A 22,897-nucleotide genomic window follows, 5' to 3' on the forward strand; every position below is an offset into this window, starting at 1 on the left:
TTAATACAAGACCTAACCCTGAGGGGATCCCATACCCTAACCCTACAGAATCCTTACCTCTATACCTGTACAAGTGTGTCTATCTGCATCAAGCCTGGTGCCAGGCATATTATTACATTCACAGTAATAGTAACCATCAACATTTATAAAAGAACTAACCATGCAGGGCTCTCATACCTAAACCCTACAGGATCCTAACCTATATACCTGTACATGTGTGTCTATCTGTATCAAGCCTGGTGCCAGGTATATTATTACATTCACAGTAATAATAACCATCTACACTAATACAAGATCTAACCTTGTATGGTTCCCATACCTTAACCCTGCAGGATCCTAACGCCCATACCTGTACAAGTGTGTCTATCTGTATCAAGCCTGGTGCCAGAAATATTATTACATTCACAGTAATAATAATCATCCACATTTATACAAGACCTAACCCTGCGGGGTTCCTATATCTTAACCCTGTGGGGTTCCAATACCTCAACCCTGGAGGATACTAACCTCTATACCTGTACAAGTGTGACTATCTGTATCAAGCCTGGTGCCAGGTTTATTATTACATTCACAGTAATAATAATCATCCACATTTATACAAGACCTAACCCTGCGGAGTCCTATACCTTGACCCTGCAGGATCCTAACCTCTGTCATACCTGTACAAGTGTGTCTATCTGTATCAAGTCTGGTGCCAGGTATATTATTACATTCACAGTAATAGTAACCATCCACGTTTATGCAAGTATCCTGAAATTAAAGAACATTTTCTTTAATTTTAAATCTAATGATTAAATTCTATAATTCCTTGTATCTTTGCCTTTTCTGTGTATCTGTCAGTCTGTTTGTTTGTCTGTTTTTTTTCTGTCTGTCTGTCCATCTGTCTGTCTGTAAATACCTGACAAGGACCATGACCATTATTAGCAAGACATTCATTAGTTTCTACACAACTGTAATAGTCATCAATAAGTTCATAATAACTTGGACAACTAACATGACTGTCTATCTGTCTGTCTGTCTGTCTGTAAATACCTGACAAGGACCATGACCATTATTAGCAAGACATTCATTAGTGTCTACACAACTGTGAGAGTCATCACTAAGCTCATACCCACTTGGACAGCCACCTTAAATACAGTTATAATTAGATACTAAAAAAGATGAATTATCCATTTAACTAATCCTCCATCTATCCATCTAAATTAATTTGTTCATCTGTCCAGTGTCCATACACCTATTTAGTCAAATCTATATCTATTCCTGGCTAATTATCTATCAATCTATTCATCCACCTAATTGTCAACTAATCTATCTATATATCTTTTCATCTTTATATCTATCAATTCACACTTATCCAGCTATCTAATTAATTATCTATGCATTCATCCATCAATGTTGCTGTTAGGCATTAATCTAGCTTTTATCTATCATTTCTATATTTGCCAACATATATCCATTATTCTATTTGTCCATCTATCTATCTACTTACAAATATAAGATCCAGGTTTATTTTCACAAGACTCCTCACAGCCAATTAATTCAAATCAATCTATTTAAATCTATCTATCTATCTCTTAATCAGACATTCTGCCTATCTATCTATCTATCTACTTACAAATATAAGATCCAGGTTTATTTTCACAAGACTCCTCACAGCCACCATTGTTATCATTGCACTCGTTGATGTCATTGCATTCCCCCTGCACTTCCACAAAGCCGGGAGAACAAAAACAAGTCTGAAAGGTAGGGTTTAATTTAAAGTCAAGAAAACAAAACATTATTATAACCGGTTCTACCCCCTCCCTTATTCTCTTCCCCACTTTCAGGTTGGGGGGGGGGGGGGGGTGACGCAAATTTCAGATCCATGATTTCGCGATTTGAGAAAAATTTATCTTTATATTATAGCGAATTAAATAATCTTGCAAGCATCGCTTTAATCTTATGAAGAAAAATCAGCGAAAAACGAGATCTGAAATTTGCGTCACCCTTCAAATATGACGCATGACCACTACGACCGCGAGACGTGGCAGTAAATTGTCCACTATCGTCTGAAATACAGGGATATTAAGGGATAAGACAATGAAGGTTAAATTGAAAAACATACATTTTAATGATGATAAACAAAATTACCTCTATTATAGATTACTAGCGGCTTCGCCCCTAGCCTCTAGGGGCTTCGCCCTATATAGTTTTGGGAAGTCAACCCTCCTTAATAGAAATATTCAAAAAAATATTCTTTGTTTAATTACTCTGTGGTAAAATTAAACCCAGGTTGTGCGCTTTATGCACAAAAATTTTAATTTGTACAAATTAAACCCAGGTTGTTTGCCGTATACACAAAAATTTCAATTCGTAAAAATTAGATCTAGGTTGTTCGCATACACAAAAATTAAAATTTTTCGGGGGGGGGGGATTCATGGGGGCTTCGCCCCATGTTGCAGTGGGGTTCCCCCACCCCAATTACTGATTTTTGTTTTAAAAAAAAATAAAAAATATTGGGAGTCGGGATTTTTTTTCTTTTTGGGGGGGTTGGGGTGTCCCACCCCCCAAGAAAATAGCTTAAAACCACCAAAGGTCCAGTATGTATATTCCCAGAAGGGTAGAGCCCAATTTGATCAGCAGTTACTGAGATTTTACAAAAAATGTAAAAAAAAAAATTTGGGGGGTTGGATTTTTTTTTATTTTTGGGGGGGTTGGGGGTGTCCCACCCCCCAAGAAAGTAGCCTAAAACCACCACAGGACCAGTAGGTATATTCCCTGAAGAGTAGAATCCGATCGGTTCAGTGGTTACCGAGATCTTAAGGGACAGACAGACAGACGGACAGACAGACGGACAGACGGTCAGACGGACAGACGGACAGACATCAAGCTACTTTGTATTATAGATAAAACAAATTGGTAAGATTTAACAAAAGTCCCCAAAGTTTTTAATCCAACGAATAATAACACATGTTTTACTTTATAAAACTTTGAGTACCAGCACAATTTACCGTCAAATATCCTTTCCCTCCGTGCTAAAATATGAATAAGTAAAATTTACAAAGGTTATTCTGTAATCTATATGCTTGTTTTTAGTATGGCTACTAATCCGATTTATATCCGCTGGATTAATACCGGTACTATAAATAGCCGCGGATTGACTTACAGGATATCCGTTCTCCATCCGGCATTCTTGCGGACAGCCAGAATTCGAACCACAGTCCTTTCCCTAACTATATAAGTATCCGTCAATCTATCTATCTAGCCGCGGATAAACTTACCGGATAACCGTTCTCCATCCGGCATTCCTGCGGACAACCAGAATTTGAACCACAATCCTCTCCATAACTCTGGTACAAATTCACATTTTCAAACTTTTTAAAAATTATATGTTTAAGGAGTAAGGCTCTTATATATGTATTCTTCAGCATGGCTTTGAAACCGATTGATATCCGCTGGATTAGAACTGGTTCTTAGCAATACTGAAAAATCATGTATAGCATCGTATTACAGACAAATATTTTCCACAAATATTTAAGAAAAATCTTAAAATTTAAACTAGTTTTGTTATTAGACCGGGCCCTCGATTTTAATTTTATGATTTTTCATTTTAATATCCGCGGAATTTTATGAGAGGAAGGGTGTTTAATGCTCTTAACAACAATTTCTTATAGCACATATTCCATCCGTACATTGTGCCTCTCAAAATATTCCAGGAACTATGAGAAGCTGAGAAGAAATCAATCTTATTAGACGTTCACTCAAAGCCCAAAAATAATGGACTTAAAAGTGTATTAAACTGTATATAAGACATCTGCGAATATATTGATACTAATAATTTGCCTCTTAGATAAAAAAAAGTATGTTTTTTTAATATTTTTCTCTAGCTACAAATCAAATTTCAAGTTTGATTCACAAAAAAATGCTAAACTAATTTTTGCTCTAGAAGAATCATTTTTTGGAGTTAGAAAGTGATTAATACCTCATTTTAATCGCCTGGCATTGCTTTAAAATGTACAGGTAATGACTTGGTTGTTTTTAGAACAGTTGACTAAAAAATCGAGGTTTTGTGATAAACCCACTTTTGTTATTGCTCCATAACTGATATTTTTTCTCCCAATTTTTTTGGCTGTAAAGAAGCTTTATATATTCGTATAACATCCACCTAAATTTGACTTTTGATATATTGTTTATAACATCACCAGAAGGAATTGAATTTTGGGAAAAAAATATCAATTTATATTTTACACTGCTATGCATTGTTCTCGTTTTTGTTTCTAAAAAATATTTATATTATTAAAAAGAGAATTATTTAATGCTTCTATAGGTATGTTTATCATTTTTCTAGGCTAAATATAACTATAATTACACCATTTTAGAGTTAAACATATTAATGCAATTATTGAATTGGTCTGTATTATTAAGCTGGTAACCCTTAAAACAGCTGCATTTCATTATCCTATTATATAAAGTATTATATATATAAACACAGGTTTTTTCATTAACTTTTTATTGATGCAATACAAATGTTTCACTATTAAATAGATCATCAGTTCCAATTAAGATGTATAGTAGTAAGCTTTTTTGTCTGTAGCTTAAGATTTTGATAACAGCTGTACCTATTGAGTTCTCTGTTTTATGGAAGCTTCTTATAGGTTCCTGGATAGTTATAGGCTATCTAATTTTAATTTAATTTTACTCCTTTAAATACAGAGCTCCTAGATGCTTGGAGCACAGCTGCTAGTAAACAAACAAAGTAAAACGATTCCTGAATAATTGATTTACTATTTTAAAAAGCAAATTTTTTTATAATTAGGATGTGTATATCCGTATGTACCTACGCCATGGGTAGCTCTTTTTGTTAATTCAGGCGTGTTAGAATTAATCTTAAATGTTGGATGATGATTTTTGTAGCAGTTAGGTACTTAGCAACTTTATAATCATTACATTATGTAAAGGGACAGGCAGGGATGGGGGGGGGGGTAGGTAAATCAAAAAGCTTGGACATCCTTGATTATGTAAGCTCATTTAAAATATACTAAAATAAATTTGTGTACAACAATTATCCTATTCATCTGTTTTTTAGTAGCGAAGCTACTCTATGATTCAAAATATCCTTCATCCATTGTCTGTCATTTTCATGGATTTAATATTCTCTCTCTCTATCGATACTCCATATTTTCATCAAGTTTTATTAGGATTTGTCAATTAACTGGGGTGGGCTAGATCAATTCCTACATTTTAAGTTTTCATGATTTTCTCTACTCCTATTCAAGATAGATGGTTGAAATTTTCAGGGATTGAAAACTTTGATATTGTATTGGAAAGGAAGCATTCCTTGAGTCATTTCATCGTGCACTTGGTGAAAATTTCCTATGCCATTAAAACCTTACTCCGCTGAATCAGAAACACAACATCTCCTCTAATTTTACCTCCTATAGTGCGGCATTCATGTGAGATGAGTTTGTTGTTGTTCTCTGTGTGCACGTTTTTTCTTTGTTTATCGGAGAATGCATGAAACGGATTTTTTGTGCAATGGAAAGTGTATTTGAATGTTAGAACCCTTCTGTAAGTCTGTCCTGCTTGCATGAGACATAACTCAGGTAATGATTATTACATGCGTGCTGAATATAGGGCCTAATTTTAAATTAATTCTTTCAATAAGTAGAGAGCAAATTATTTTCTTTGTTTAATTAATGAAAAGACCAATTGTACCTATGTGACCTGTTGATTTCAATGTATTACGCTTAAGAATGTTATATTGTATTTGTTCAATTATGATTATTTTACGCTTGTTAAATCTGACTATCGCATTAATAAGGTTTTTTTTTCTGATTCGTAACCTTCTAAGAAAAGTAACGGGACTGAGGTGGGGGGGTGGATTTTGTACAAAAAAATTCAAAATTGAAAAAAAAGTTTGGGACCCCTGTATTTGTCCACTCTGACATTTGTCCCAAAAATCCTGCGTTTGTCCACTCCAACATTTGTCCCACTCCGATGATTGGGACTCCTGCATTTGTCCACTCCAATGTTTTTCCACTCCTACGTTTGGGACTTCTACATTTGGCATGGAACCGATTATTGGTAGGGGTGCTAGTTTGATTCCTAGATTTTTAAGTTTCATGATTTTCTTTACTCAAAGAATTTGAAGAGGTTGGGTTTATACCCCCCATAATATATTATGGGGGATGATTACCCCCATCCCTAAAAAAATTACCCGTTTACGGCCACCCCCCCCACTGGATATCCCTGCACTCCCCCTTGTAGTGACTAGGCCAACTACATGGTCTCTGGTTTCAGGAATCCCATTCAGTTATGAGAAGTTCACATTGTAAGAGTACTCCTATAGCATCCTCTCGATTAGCATTACATGTGTAATGCATTATAGACAGACAGATAGATATTGTGAGGGATCCTACACTTTATGACACCTCGTTTTGCATGGTAAAAATTGTTCCAAAAGTTCTTGATATTATTATTTTTTTAAAATTACAATAACTTGAATATGATGATGTTTAAAAAATGCTGAAATTATAATTATATTTAGACTGGAAAAATGATAAACATACTTATAGAAAAGTTAAATAATTCTCTTTTTAATTATAAAAATATTTTTTAGAAACAAGAATGAGAACAATGCATAGCAGTGTAAAATATAAATTGATATTTTTTTCTTCAAAATTCCAAAAATATCCAGGAACCTATAAGAAGCTTCCATAAAACAGAGAACTAAATAGGTACAGTGGTTATCAAAATCTTAAGCTACAGACAAAAAAGCTTACTACTTTATTTAATAGGATAATGAACTGCAGCTGTTTTAAGGGTTACCAGCTTAATAATACAGACCAATATACAGACCATAGGAAATTTTTACCAAGTGCACGATGAAATGACTCAAGGAATGCTTCCTTTCCAATACAATATCAAAATATTCAATCCCTGAAAATTTCAACCATCTATCTTGAATAGGAGTAGAGAAAATCATGAAAACTTAAAATGTAGGAATTGATCTAGCCCACCCCAGTTAATTGACAAATCCTAATAAAACTTGATGAAAATATGGAGTATCGATAGAGAGAGAGAATATTAAATCCATGAAAATGACAGACAATGGATGAAGGATATTTTGAATCATAGAGTAGCTTCGCTACTAAAAAACAGATGAATAGGAAAATTGATTTTAGTATATTTTAAATGAGCTTACATAATCAAGGATGTCCAAGCTTTTTGATTTGGGGAAGGGGGGAGGGGGTAAAAAATTTAAATATCTAAATTTGGGCACCCCCATATTCATTTTGTGGGGGTAATCTTTATATCATAGAGGCAAGGACGTCCAAGCTTTTAATATTTTTTTTGGGGGGGGAGGGGGAGGTTAAAAATTAAAAATTTAAAATTATGGGGTTGCCCCAAAATCAATTAATAACCCTTTACCCCCTACCCCCCCCCCCATCTCTGCCTGTACGTCCCTTTACATAATGTAATGATTATAAAGTTGCTAAGTACCTAACTGCTACAAAAATCATCATCCAACATTTAAGATTAATTCTAACAGGCCTGAATTAACAAAAAGAGCTACCCATGGCGTTGGTACATACGGATATACACATCCTAATTATAAAAAAATTTGCTTTTTAAAATAGTAAATCAATTATTCAGGAATCGTTTTACTTTGTTTGTTTACTAGCAGCTGTGCTCCAAGCATCTAGGAGCTCTGTATTTAAAGGAGTAAAATTAAATTAAAATTAAATAGCCTATAACTATCCAGGAACCTATAAGAAGCTTCCATAAAACAGAGAACTCAATAGGTACAGTAGTTATCAAAATCTTAAGCTACAGACAAAAAAGCTTACTACTATACATCTTAATTGGAACTGATGATCTATTTAATAGTGAAACATTTGTATTGCATCAATAAAAAGTTAATGAAAAAACCTGTGTTTATATATATAATACTTTATATAATAGGATAATGAAATGCAGCTGTTTTAAGGGTTACCAGCTTAATAATACAGACCAATTCAATAATTGCGTTAATATGTTTAACTCTAAAATGGTGTAATTATAGTTATATTTAGCCTAGAAAAATGATAAACATACCTATAGAAGCATTAAATAATTCTCTTTTTAATAATATAAATATTTTTTAGAAACAAGAACAAGAACAATGCATAGCAGTGTAAAATATAAATTGATATTTTTTTCCCAAAATTCAATTCCTTCTGGTGATGTTATAAATAATATATCAAAAGTCAAATTTAGGTGGATGTTATACGAATATATAAAGCTTCTTTACAGCCAAAAAAATTGGGAGAAAAAATATCAGTTATGGAGCAACAACAAAAGTGGGTTTATCACAAAACCTCGATTTTTTAGTCAACTGTTCTTAAAACAACCAAGTCATTACCTGTATATTATAAAGCAATGCCAGGCGATTAAAATGAGGTATTAAGCACTTTCTAACTCCAAAAAATGATTCTTCTAGAGCAAAAATTAGTTTAGCATTTTTTGTGACACAAATTTGAAATTTGATTTGTAGCTAGAGAAAAATATTAAAAAAACATCCTTTTTTTATCTAAGAAGCAAATTAATAGTATCAATATATTCGCAGATGTCTTATGTACAGTTTAATACACTTTTAAGTCCATTATTTTTGGGCTTTGAGTGAACGTCTAATAAGATTGATTTCTTCTCAGCTACATAAATTTTTTATAAAGAAAAGTTTAATTTCCTGAGTTTGAATATTGTTTGTGGGGGACTCGTACCCGATATCTTCATCTGACTTCTCACATTCAGGCTACAAAAATGGTAGACAATTTTAAAATCTATCTATCTATACATATATATCTATCCATCTATAGTTCTATCTTTGTTATTAGTGGGGGACTCGTACCCGATATCTTCATCTGACTTCTCACATTCAGGCTACAAAAATAGTAGACAATTTAATATCTTTTTATCTATCTATCAATCTTTACATCTATCTATCTATCTATCTATCTATCTTCTATCTATCTATCTATCTATCTATCTATCTATCTATCTATCTATCTATCTATCTATCTATCTATCTATCTATCTATCTATCTATCTATCTTCTATCTATCTATCTATCTATCTATCTATCTATCTATCTATCTATCTATCTATCTATCTATCTATCTATCTATCTATCTATCTATCTATCTATCTATCTATCTATCTATCTATCTATCTATCTATCTATCTATCTATATATATATATATATATCTATCTATCTATCTATCTATCTATCTATCTATCTATCTATCTATCTATCTATATATCTATCTATCTATCTATCTATCTATCTATCTATCTATCTATCTATCTATCTATCTATCTATATATCTATCTATATATCTATATATCTATCTATCTATCTATCTATCTATCTATCTATCTATCTATCTATCTATCTATCTATCTATCTATCTATCTATCTATCTATCTATCTATCTATCTATCTATCTATCTATCTATCTATCTATCTATCTATCTATCTATATATCTATCTATCTATCTATCTATCTATCTATCTATCTATCTATCTATCTATCTATCTATCTATCTATCTATCTATCTATCTATCTATCTATCTATCTATCTATCTATCTATCTCTCTGCCTACCTCTAGACCTGTCCAGGTAAACTCCTGGCAGAACATACTATTGCTGGTCCTAGTGGAGAGAGCATACCCCCTGTTACAGCAGCTTTTTATATTGCCTATAAAAAATGACGTCATATTGGTCTAACATTGATCAATTTAAATGCAATGTCATTGGTAATTTAGTCTGTGCATTTGCCTATTCTTGGTCATTTGTATTGTACGACGTCATTTTTAAAAGCGAAGCTTTTCTATAATTACGGTCGGTCCGTACGTATGAGACAGATAGCTTTTTTCGTTAATTAAGGCATGTTAGAATTGTCCTATCGATTTCAAATTTTGCATGGTGATTCCTGTAGTAGTTAGGTTTGATTTAGAAAGCGTAGCAACTCTATAATCATTACCTGAATGTCCGTACGTCTATTTTAAACATGTTGATTTTTCTACTTATTTAAAAACAAATTTTTATGGGATCTAATTATCCGATTTATCTGATTTTTGGTATAATGATTCCTGGGACAACAAAGTACAATATTATAAGCGAAGCAACTCAATAAACAAGTCCTAATAATGTAAGTATTCAAAAATATTATCCTGTTTTTCAAACAGTTTTTCAAACAGTTTTTCAAACAGTTTTTCAATAAATTTACTTAAAATTTTGCTTCAACTCTGATTATTCAGTTCTGACACTATACAAGTTTTAATGTCCGTTTGTCCTACCGTTTCAGTGCTTCGCTTTTATAGATGTTGTCATCCTTGTTTTACAGGCACTATAAAGAGCTTCCCTGTTACAGGCATAGACTGCTTGTCGGTAACGCTTCTTGGGTAACAGCACATTGTCAACCTAATAAACAAGAATCAATGCGTCAAGAAGTTATGAAGCTTTTTAATTAGAAGTTTCAAAGTACTAAAAGCCCCTAAATATGTGTATTTTAAGCCAAAAATTTACACCGTTTTTATTTTCATTCCTTTGTGGATTGAAATTTATTTATCTTTTGGGTTAGGTTAGGTTAGGTTAGGTTAAGTAAGGGTTAAGAAAGCCCCAAAGGAATACAGCGCCACAGGGAGAGAGCCTGTGAAGGATGTTTTTATTTTTTTTCCATTCGTTGTAAATTTCCTCCCTAAAACTTACAAAAGAATAAGTAGCCACACGTCCATTATTGATAATTGGGGGCAGGATAATTTAAAGTCCAATATCCCCTCCCTCCCCCCATAAAACTTACCAAAGAATAAGTGGCTACACGTCCATTATTTATATTTGGGGGTAGGATAATTTACAGTCCAATGTCCCCTCCCTCCCTAAGAAACTTACCAAAGAATAAGTGGCTACACGTCCATTATTTATATTTGGGGGCAGGATAATTTACAGTCCAATGTCCCCTCCCTCCTTAAAACTTACCAAAGAATAAGTGGCTACACGTCCATTATTTATATTTGGGGGTAGGATAATTTACAGTCCAATTTCCCCTCCCTCCTTAAAACTTACCAAAGAATAAGTGGCTACACGTCCATTATTTATATTTGGTGGCAGGATAATTTACAGTCCAATATCCCCTCCCTCCCCCCATAAAACTTACCAAAGAATAAGTGGCTACTACATGTCCATTATTGATATTTGGGGGCAGGATGATTTATACTCCAATATCCACTCCCCCCCCCCCCCCCTCCCCATCTAAAACTTACCAAAGAATAAGTGGCTAAACGTCCATTATTGATATTTGGGGGCAGGATAATTTACAGTCCAATGTCCCCTCCCTCCCTTAGTAACTTACCAAAGAATAAGTGGCTACACGTCCATTATTGATGTTTGGAGCAGGATAATTTGTGGGGTCACACGTCTCGTCCAACACACGTAGGTCAACAAAATATTTCTGGTAAAACTCCGACAGGATCTCGTAGTTTCTGTACCCAGAATAGAACCTATTTTTTGCAGGGATCTAAAGGGATAAGAAAATGACCGACAAATTGATGTACATCCCAAATATTAATACACAAAATTACCCCTTTTGTAGATTGCAATTAGTGGTTTAAACTTATGGACACTCAATTTAATAAACCAACCAATCAAAATTCATTAAAAGTCCCCAAAGTTTTAAGCTAACAAATAAGGAAAGGTTAAAAAATAGACAATTGTCCCCTCTCTGGTTTTTGAGATTAATTGATTTCTAGAGAACTTAAAGGACAATGAACGATGAATTTATATACTTCCCTAATGGTGATAAATAAACTTAACCATTTTGTATTTTAGATAAGTTTGAAGTTTTAACACTGCAAGTTTTAACAAACCAATTAATATTTGGTAAAGTACTCAATGTTTTAATACTAATGAATGAAAGAACGTGTTTAAAAACTTATTATAAATCTTACAAAATAATTTTAATTCAGTTGATAAATAGCGGGAAAAGTTGAAAATGGCGGGAATATGAAAATTGGCGGGAAAACTTTAGTTTCTATTTTCCTGTAGAGAGTGTCCATGTCGTCGTCTTCATATTCATGATACTCTTCCTCCTTAAAAATAAAGAGAGGATAGTACTATGGAAGATAAAATAATCTTCCTATCTATTACTTTTTCCTTAGCTTGATTTTCATTAATGTTATCAATGTTAGCATTCCCTAATAATGATGCACTAATTTACCCCTTCTGCAGATTAAAATAAGTGGTTTGAATACTCAACTAAATAAACCAACCAATCAAAATTAACTAAAGTGCCCAAAGTTGTTAATCCAACGAATAAGAAATCGTTATTATAAAACTTTTGGGATTAGTGCAATAAACAGCCCATTGTCCCCTCTCTCTCTGGCATTTTTTCATACTCTTTATAGTTCACATTTACCTAATATTTCTGATATAATTAATTACCTGCTTCTTCTCTTCTTCAACAACATTATATTTTTCCTTAGATTGATTGTCAGTGACTCTTGTATTATCAATACTAGCATTTTCCCCATACTCTTTATATTACACTTTTACCTAATGCTTCTGTTGTAATTAATTCCCTTTTCTTTCTTTTCTTGAACAACATTCTCTTTTTCCTTAGATTGATTGTCAGTGACTCTTGTATTATCAATATTAGCATTCTCTCACATTCTTTATATTACACCTTTACCAATGCTTCTGATGTAATCATAGAGAACCTTATGGATGTAATTCATTACCTGTTTCTTCTCTTCTTGAACAACATTCTCTTTTTCCTTAGTTAAATTTTCAGTATCTCTTGTGTTATCAATATTAGCATTCTCCCCATACTTTTTATATTACACTTTTAACCCTACTCTTTACTTTATTTCTTAGGAAATTGTATTTATTACCTGTTTCTTCTCTTCTTGAACAACATTCTCTTTTTCCTTTGCTTGATTTTCAGTAACTCTTGTATTATCAACATTTCTATTCTCTTCAACCTTATTGTTATGTTCTTTTAAATCTAGTTTTTTTTTCAGTGATCTTAAATGATAAAGTACATCCCCAACTAATAAACAAAATTATCCTTTTTGTGGATAAAAGTTATTGGCTCAAGTTTTAATGCTGCTTGTATTGACCAACTAAACAAGTTTAATAAAAGTATCCATAGTTTTTAAGTCAAAGAATGAGATAATTTGTTTATAAAACTTTGAGTACCCGAATAATTTACAGTCCCTTCAATGAATATAGGTTGCCAATTTAGCTTGCCATTAAAGACCTCATTTATTGGTCAGTTCATTCATCCAGCAGGAGGTTAGAAGATGGAGGAGGGGTCGTTATTTTAGCCAACAAGAAGTTTCACTTAATTAGATTACAAGATCATCTGGTGTAAGATCCAAGTAATAATAATAAATCCATTGTCCCTTTCCTCCATCTTGAAAATCTCCCACTTTAAATATTAAGCAAATTTGCTTTATTAAAGAACATTCCTGGGATCTCTCCTCAGTAACTGTTTGTGCCTCCTTGGTATCATAATTATTAGCTCTACTCTGTTCACAGCAAGGTTTTCAAGAGCTTGCATATATATAAATGTTTCAAGACAAGAAATGACGTCACAATAAAAAGATTTTGTGGCATTTTTGCACAAAATGAAAACGACGACATTATATCTCGTTCTAAGTTGCCAGCTAAGAAATATATTTATAGAAAAACGGGGTATAGTCCCTTTCGTGGCAACGCACCTTAAGGGGCGATTTTCGTATTATCACAGTAGCTTTTCTCCTATTTCTAGCCTCTGCGGGGCAATTACCTAACCTAACCTAAGATAACCTAATAAAAGCCATTTTAAAAATACGACGAATCGCCCCTTAAGGGGCGTTGCCAAAAAAGGGACTATACCCGAAAAACGTACATATTTTGAATTTTAGTTGGCAACTTGATAAGTGTTATGATATCCGCGGTATTCACGCGCTGGTAACTGATTGATTTAAACGAAGACGACAGAAAGAAAAACATAAACAAACATATCAACAAGATCTCTTTAAAACCCACCTCTGTATAATTTTCATCATAATTCTCCTCCTCTCCATAGTTATCAATATCATTGTAGGAATCATATTCCTCAGTGTATTCATTTCTTGATTCTATGTTTTGAACAAGAGAAAAAAATTTTAAAGGGAAAAAAATGGTTTAGATGTAAATTTATCACATGAGTAACTTAGCTGAAATAACAAAAATACTATTTGAATTGGATCTTAAAGGAAAAGACAATGGAAGACACTTGGACACTCCTGAATTAAACCTACCAATCAAGGTTTTCAGCCCAATTAGAAGAAAAATGTGATTATACAGGCAATTTTCCACGAACATTAAAGTAAAAATCAAATGATTTTAGCCAGTTTTTTTAGCCTGGAACTTCGGTCCTTCGGGCTTAACAAAACTGGTTTCAATCTTATTATTTTTCTATTTATTTCTAATACCCACGGAAAGCTGTCTATAATACGATGCGATAGATAATTATTACTTTTCAGGGAGTAAGGGAGGGGACAATGTAAAAGAAAAAAACCTCTCCCAATACGCAAACAACAATAAGATCCTAATATATTTTCTCTTATTCCCTTGTTTATTAGATTGTTGTTGAACTTCTTTATCTCTATTATCTTCTACTCTAGGGTTATCTTTCTCATTAGAGTAATCATTAGTAGACTCATCAACATGGTTATTATCTACAGGAGAGGTCACATAAATTGACATATAAGTTTTTTAGTTAAAATCCTATTTTTCATATATTATTAAAAATACTAGATCACCTCCAAAATATTAGCAGTTGAGCTACTCTATAATTCAATTTGTCCGTCTGTCCAACTGTCTGTTGATAATGCCCAAGAAAATAATTGATTTACATAGGGCAAATATATTTTCTTGGATGCTACTCAATACAGGGATCTATGGCCGATAAATTCATTTACATCCCCATTGATGAAACACAAAATTAACCCTTATGTAGATTAGCAATTTAATCGTTTGGAAACTTAACTAAATTAACCAACCAATCAAATTCAATAAAGGTTCCCACAGTTGTTAAGCCAACGAGTAAGAAAACGTTAGTATAAGACTTTGGGGACTATTGTAATAAACAGCCCATTGTTCACTACCTCCTTTTTATTTTGAAAAAAATTGTGACAATTTATACAACATACCCTGTATATGATTATAATTATCATAATCTTGAGACTTATCAGTGTTATATTTCTCTGTATAATCTACAGAATCTTCTCTATAGTTGGTTGCAGCATTTTCATCAACAGAATCATCTTTGTGATTAGTTGGAGGAGTTTCATCAACAGTTTTTACTTCCTCTTCTAATTTATTGGTGTCAGAAAAAAAGTTAGGATCATGAAAAGAAAACGAAGTCGTATTTTCACAGTAGCCTTTCTTCCATTTCTAGATCTTGCGGGGGGCTTTAACTCTGCGGTGATAATTTTCTAATCCTGTTAATCCTGTGGGGCAATCATAAACATTTATATAAATTAATCTAACCTAAAATAGAGCCTATCAAAAGCTACTGTGAAAATACGACAAAACCCACTACATCGTTTTCTTTCCATGATTTGTTCTCATTTCGATCAAAATGTATTGTTTTTCTACATATTATTTGGATAAACTGTTATCAATTAAGAACACGATAGCGATTTTTAGGTGACTGTTCTTTAACTTGCGTAACAAAACAGTTAAAAGGGGATAAAAAAAAAAGTTTGGCTGGCAAATCTAAGTACTGTCTGTAGAGTAGCTCTGATTTTAACAGAAAACTTAAGGGATAAGACAATGAAAGAAAAATTGATGTACACTCTCAAATTATGATAAACAAACTTATCTTATTATTTGTGAAATTTGTGATTTGTATGACAACGAATCTATATTTTTAAAAATATTAGGTCAGGTTAGGTTAGGTTATATTGGGGTTAAAAAGGGGAAAAACTCCCAACTCAATAAAAAAAAAATGAGGGTGGAGGTGCTCAACAGGCACTTTGAGTGAAAACACAGAGAAATATTATTTGTGACACCACTGCCCTGCCTTTGTAATCATACTCGTCCTGGTTCAGGTCTCCAGGATCTTCTTCTCCTGTCCTGCTAGCAAAGATGTTTAGAGGTGGGTAGTTTTTTATATTCTTCCACCCTTCGCCCATAGAAAAGTGGAATTATCCTATCTGTATAAACCAATAAACTTCAACATATTATATTTTTAACTTTTAATAAACTGTATGCAAATTCTAAATAAAGGGAGAAGTAATGTATAGGACCCCCCAACCCCGAAAAAACTTTCCAAATAGTTTACAAAAACTTTCATGAAATAAAATCTTTTGCCTTACAACTCTGAAAAAAATTCTCAAATTTCAATACAAGAAAAAAAATTTATCTAAAATAATGATGAAACAAAATATCTTTTCCTCAAAACATCCTTGCCTATCATAATCATCACCAGTATTTTCATCATCAATAGTATCACTATCAACTTGTTTATCATTCTCTACAGCAGTATTCTCAATCATAGGTTCATCTGGAGTTTCATTTCCTGTTGTTTCATATTCACTACTTGTAACCTAAATATTAATATTATTATCAACTTGATTATTATTCTCTACAGTAGTATTCTCAATCATAGGTTCATCTGGAGTTTCATTTCTGGTTGTTTCATATTCACCACTTGTAACCTTAATAATAATATTATCATCAACTTGATTATTAATATCTACAGTAGTAGTTTCATTTCTAGTTGTTTCATATTCATCACTTGTAACCATAATAATAATAGTATTATCAACTTGATTATTATTCTCTACAGCAGTATTCTCAATCATAGGAGTTTCATTTCCAATTGTTTCATATTCATCACTTGTAACCTTAATTTCCTTAGTCAAAAATTATTATTATAGAAACATTTATGATTTACTATTTTGTAGACCATCAAAGTCTCCTTTTACTTCTACCCTATTTGTCAGTGACAATTTATAAAGGGGGTTATTTTTTCGTGTAATTTCGCAAAGTTGGGAATTGGGTTGTAGTCAAATGCTCTTATTAAGTCAAACTTTTGGACCTTTCTAATATATATATATATGGCTAAAATTAAGACCACTTTGACTTAATAAGAGCCTTTGACTACAACCAACTTTACTGAATTAAGCAAAAAAATTACCCTCTTTGTTAATATAATTATAAACTAAATGCCATTAAATAGAATTTATGGAAATATCTGAGCTGGATCTTTAAATCGTTTAGTGGTGCGCTGAACCTGGGCGATTCATTTCAGAGTACCATCAGATTATTAATACCAATCTTTAAATCAAATTGGCATGGGCGATTTAGCGCGGCCAGTGGCGCGGTACTAGCGCGCCAATGGTACCCAACTAGTGGCATTGCCGCGCTAAATCGGGGTGAATCATATTTAATAAATAAATATTCTTTAAAAATTAGTTTAATATTTTACTGCAAAACTATCATGAAAACATTTTTATAGTTATTTTTAAAATAAATTATATATTGTTTTATTGCTTAAGTTATAAAATTGTACCGGCACGTATGGATATGTTATTGAGTGTCGCCAGCAATCTAGCAACACTGCGCTGAAAATCTTTTTAAAGATCCATGTAAAATAGCAGTAGCTGTGGCGCACCATCAGCGCACCTCCGGTTCACCTCTGAATCGCCCCGATTCAGCGCACCATCAAAACGATTTAAAAATCCAGCTCAAGAAAAACTGAAGGTAGGCAATGCATTTAAATAACCTGTTTATTCTCTTTGGGATTCTCCTGTTGTTGTTGTTTATCAGTTTCACCTCCACCATCATCATATTCTTCAGGCTGTTCATGGAGACATTCAGTAAAATTTAGTTTTATAGAAAATACATCATCTAAACCAGGGAAAAGACAATAAAAGATAAATTGATGTACATCCCAAATGATGATAAACAAATTTGTAGTTTACTGGTTAAATCGTTTGGACATTCAACTTAATGAACCAACCAATCAAAATTCAATAAAAGTCGCCAAACTGACTAGTGTAATAAACAGCCCAATGTCCCCTGCCTCTCTGAAAAGAAATAATCTTTCTTCTAATTCTACTTAAAATAAAGAATTTAGTAAATTTTACTGGTTGCAGCCCTGTCTATCTCCATGATTATCATCAGCATTATCATACTCTTCAACCTCATCTCTCTCATCTTTCTCTGCTTTATCATCATAGCCACCAGCCTCCTCACCCGTGTTACCATAATTGTAATTATAATAGCTGTCATACTCTCCCTCATAGTTGCTACCAGCTGTGTCGTTATACTCGCCACCGTCATACTAAATACACGCGGTTTATTGGCCAAGTTTTACAGCCAATCAGAATACTCCATTTTGGAAATACACAAGTTGATTGGATAATTTTTACAGCCAATCAGAGGACTCCATTATTATGAATGTTATTGTGAAGAATCTACCACAAATTATTATTTGTTTAAACTAAGAACCAATAAAATTGATTTATTGCGAAGCTACCCTATGATTTGCTTTGTCTGTCCGTAATGCTGTGAGGGAAATGAATTATTTTCTTGGATACTATTCAAGATAGACAGCTGAAATTTGCAGTGATATTCTAATGACATATGTGCATCTAGTTTATACATTGTTATTCGTCTGTCTATCGGTCATGCTTCAAAGACATAAACTTTATTTTTTTTAGGTTTGATGATTTTTAAGTGCTTTGCTACTTATGGATGTTAAAATTCTTGCTCCTATATATAGCTAAACAAAAATAATATTTTCTATATGGCTTCGAAACCGTTTAATCTTTCCACTGGATTAGAACCGAATCTCAACCATCCTTAAAAATCTGTTATAGCATCGTATTACAGACAGTTTTCCACGAATATTAAAATAAAAATCTTAAAATTAATACCCCTTGGGGCTAACACAACTGGTTTTAATATCCGCGAAAATTGACTAGAACTACCAATACATTTTTTATGAAGTAATGAAACATTTCTTAAGACTATGAATTATGATTTTAAAATTAAATGCTATGAATATAATGATTGTGAAATACTAAAACTATGAAAAGATGTAATATTATCCTTATATAAAAGTAACAGGATCTCTTTGTGTCTGTTAGTACCGAAGTATCTCACTAACTGCAGAACCGATATGGTTCTCCTTTACAATATAGCTTCTCATAGGTCCACCGAAGGTCTTTTAACTATTTGAGAGGAGGGTACCACCAACTTCACATGAGAAATTACCCCTTTCCTAAATTTTTTAAACTTTTCTTTTAGAAACTTAAAATAAAAATGGGCAGAGATAACTTTCCACTACCTCAAATGCTCCTAGAGGCCTCTAGTTGAAAAATATTCACTGTTAATAAAGAACAGAAAGACAAAATTTTAAAGATAAATTATAGAGCAGCTTCACAGTTAACAATAATGAAAACATCCTTAAAAGTGAAGCATTGAAACAGTAGGACAAGCGAACATTAACACTTGTAGAGTGTCAGAACTGAATAAGCAGAATATTATTGAATAAGTGATGATCCGCTTATAACATTGCACCTTGTATTAGGAATCAGGATGGCAACATCCATAAAAGCGAAGCTCTGAAACGGTAGGACAAGCGAACATTAACACTTGTAGAGTGTCAGAACTGAATAAGCAGAATATAATTGAATAAGTCAAAACAAAATTGTAATTTTTATGACTTAATTATAGAGATGATCCGCTTATAACATCGCACCTTGTTGTATTAGGAATCATCATTCCAATCAGATGAATAGAAAATTATATCATACAAAATTTACTGTCAAAAGGTAAAGATCATCATGTTTTAAGTAAAAGTATGGACTTTCTGGTAACTATTATTGAGTTGCTACGCTTCATAAATCAAACCTAATTGTTTTAGGTAACATAATGCAACGTTTGAAATTTATAGTATAATTATTATAGCATGTTTAAATCAACGTATTGACGGACACACCCTAATTATAGAAAAGTTTTTTGGATCAACTGAAGTTCACGGTAAAATATTCCTGGTAACGAATATTTCCTAAAATCTATGAACTTTAAAGGCTGCTAGCTGCCAAACGGCTGAACGTACTGATCATTCTTGCACACCGTTTTGAGCGGCATAAGACAGCCTGCAAATAAAATGGAATAGCCATAAATCAATAATGCACAATTATCTCGCAATGCAGAGAAAAGCTCGAAAAAGACCTATTTTACGCGTTTTTTCTTCAGTGAAGCTTTCCCTGTGTATCATTGGATCTTGGCTATTTCAGATTATTTGTAGGCCTCCTTATGCCGCTTAAAACGGTGTGCGGGCATGATCTGTAAGTTCAGCCGTTTGGCAGCTAGCATCCTTTAAAAATCATAGATTTTTAGAAATATTCGTTACCAAGAATATTTTTTTCCCGTGAACTGCAGTTGATCCAGTTTTTAGAAATGAAAATGAATGAATGAATTATTGGCTGAAAGGGTTGGTTAATAAAATTTCCTTATTATTGTTTACCTCATCGTAATATCCCTCATCATCGTACGACCCGTACGAATCTTCTTGGCCTTAAAAAGAAAAGATTTTAATAGCGTAGCTACATAACTGTAACAATAGTAAGTACGTACGTCACTCTTCTTGCATTTAAACTTGCAACAAGAATGACAACATCCATAAGTAGCGAAGCACGTAAAATTTATGAAAGGACAAACAGACAAAATGTGCAGTAATTCAAAGAAATCACGAAACCTTTATGAAAAATAATATAAAAAAAATGTTTAATGTCTTTTTATGCAGGACCGCCAGACTAACGGAGAAATGCTCATTGATACAGGGAAACTTCAGCCGAGAGAATCGCATATCCCCCATAGCGTTAAGGACGGACTGACAGACAGACAGACAAAGTGAATTATAGAGTAGCTTCACTACTAGGAAATACAATATGTATGTGTGGCTACTCTGGGAGGGATGGTACATGAGACTGTAAATTAAACTAACACCAAAAGTTAATAAAATCTTTATGCTATTCTGCAATTTCTGCAATTCGTAGGATGAGAAACTTTGGAGGTTTACAACCAAATCTTGATTTAGTTGTAAAGCCTAAAAGCAGGGATCGGAAGCCGCGCGTAAGCCGCGTGTAAGCCTCACTGAAATCGTCATTTTATCACTATAAAATTTAGCTGGATGTATAAAACTGCTATTTGGCAGATAATCCTTCTTTCTGAAATTTTTTTTTCTGCTCACAAGCAGGTTTAAAACTGAGGCTTATGCGCTGCTGAGGCGCGGCTTCCGAACCCTGCCTAAAAGTGTCCAACACTTATTCACCAATAATTTTAATCTACATGTTTTTTTAGTAGCGAAACAACTATATAATTCACTATGTTATTCAACTTATAAACTTTTGCTCTGTAACTCACTTTGTTTCTTGGATGATTTCATCCTTGTTTATTCATATGAAATATTTGCGCTTATATTGTGGACATAATTTTCTGGACAGACCGACACACAATGTTTTGTGGTAGATTCGAGGGATCTAAAGGTAAAAGACATTGGCAATAAATTGATACAATGATGATACACAAAATTACCCCTTCTGCAGATTAGAATTTTATTGAAATGTTTAGACATTCAACTTAATGCACCAACCATTCAAAATTATATAAAAGTTCCCAAAGATGCTAAGCTAACGTTATCATAAAACTTTGGGGACTAGTGTAATAAACAGCCCAATGTCGTCTCCCTCCCTACCATATTGGCTGAGTAATCTTTAAGATACAAAATTGTAGATGGACAGACCGACATTCAAAGTTTTTAGAGTAGATTCACTAAGAAACAAGGATGGAAAAAATAATAAGTAGGGGAAGCGAAAAAAATCATGGATTGGAATACGGAAAAGGAGCAGTGATTTAAATTAAGAATCACGAAACCTTTTATCACATCACAAAAGCTTTATCATATTTTAAAACTGTCTAATATTTATATTTTGTAGACAGATCAACGGACAAAATAAATTAAAATGCTGGATACTCATTGGTATATTAGAGTAAAACACTAGAGGGAGAAATGGTTAAATAACTGTATCTCCCCATCGCAACCGTCTTGTGCAACCTTTCTATTGGGTCATTGAAAATCAACCCATGCAATGGTATCGCTTATATTAACACAGCCAAGTAACAGAAAATAATATAGAAGCAGAAGAAAGAGGTCTTTGAAAAATGCGGGGAGGTAGTTGTTTGTATATAACATGAATACTATAGATCTGTTATTGGTATAATAAATCTGATACATTCAAATATCAGCCGTCTATCATGAATAACAGCTGACTTACTGACTGACTTACTGGCAGACAAATTAAATAATAGAGTAGCTTCGTTATTAAAAATCAAATTTGTTTACCTTTTATAATAACAGCAAATGATATTAATAATATTAGACAGATTTTTAATCTCCCCATAATGAACGAGATTTTGATCAAATATTAGTTTAAATATTCATAATCTGAAATTTAAATAAAATGAATAATACGTTACGATAAATGTTATTTTAATATTCTATCTTTTTGACTAAAACGACAGCTTTATAAGTTTTTTTGGATCTACTGCAGTTCACGGTAAAATATTGCTGGTAACGAATATTGCCCAAAATTTATGCATTTTAAAGGATGCTAGCGGCTGAACGTACAGATCTGGCCTTTTTCGCACATTTCTCCGCACTGCGAGATAATTATGCATTATTGATTTATGGCTATTCCATATCATTTGTAGGCCTTCTTATGTTGCCTAAAACAGTGTTAGGGCATGATCTGTACGTTAAGCCGTTTGGCAGCTAGCAGCCTATAAAATTCATAGATATTCGTTACCAGAAATATTTTACCGTGAA

At 32.9% G+C, this 22,897-nt stretch overlaps 2 protein-coding genes across 4 annotated transcripts in view; one reads left to right on the forward strand and one right to left on the reverse strand.

Annotated features, from left to right (window-relative positions):
- LOC145317861 (uncharacterized) overlaps window positions 1-22,518 on the reverse strand; it is a 63,364-nt gene extending 40,846 nt beyond the window's left edge. Inside the window, exons 1-20 of the mRNA XM_080159133.1 lie at window positions 22,415-22,518; window positions 20,537-20,586; window positions 18,158-18,343; window positions 17,783-17,857; window positions 16,465-16,601; window positions 16,076-16,128; window positions 15,201-15,362; window positions 14,619-14,726; window positions 14,053-14,144; window positions 13,490-13,550; window positions 12,912-13,000; window positions 12,061-12,110; window positions 11,375-11,504; window positions 10,386-10,446; window positions 9,627-9,694; window positions 8,708-8,773; window positions 3,261-3,332; window positions 1,616-1,736; window positions 1,033-1,127; window positions 660-750 (exon numbers count right to left, since the gene is read on the reverse strand). Coding sequence (XP_080015259.1) covers window positions 660-750; window positions 1,033-1,127; window positions 1,616-1,736; window positions 3,261-3,332; window positions 8,708-8,773; window positions 9,627-9,694; window positions 10,386-10,446; window positions 11,375-11,504; window positions 12,061-12,110; window positions 12,912-13,000; window positions 13,490-13,550; window positions 14,053-14,144; window positions 14,619-14,726; window positions 15,201-15,362; window positions 16,076-16,128; window positions 16,465-16,601; window positions 17,783-17,857; window positions 18,158-18,343; window positions 20,537-20,586; window positions 22,415-22,472 — 1,825 coding nt within the window. The 5' untranslated portion in view covers window positions 22,473-22,518. The remainder of the gene's footprint in view (window positions 1-659; window positions 751-1,032; window positions 1,128-1,615; window positions 1,737-3,260; window positions 3,333-8,707; window positions 8,774-9,626; window positions 9,695-10,385; window positions 10,447-11,374; window positions 11,505-12,060; window positions 12,111-12,911; window positions 13,001-13,489; window positions 13,551-14,052; window positions 14,145-14,618; window positions 14,727-15,200; window positions 15,363-16,075; window positions 16,129-16,464; window positions 16,602-17,782; window positions 17,858-18,157; window positions 18,344-20,536; window positions 20,587-22,414) is intronic.
- Window positions 1-22,897, forward strand: part of mbo (Nuclear pore complex protein Nup88) — a 136,098-nt gene that overhangs the window by 4,065 nt on the left and 109,136 nt on the right. The gene's annotated exons all lie outside the window — the stretch shown is intronic.

This window comes from Acartia tonsa, chromosome 4 (assembly GCF_053477335.1).
Source record: "Acartia tonsa isolate MP-2025a chromosome 4, ASM5347733v1, whole genome shotgun sequence".
Taxonomy (NCBI): Eukaryota; Metazoa; Arthropoda; class Copepoda; order Calanoida; family Acartiidae; genus Acartia; species Acartia tonsa.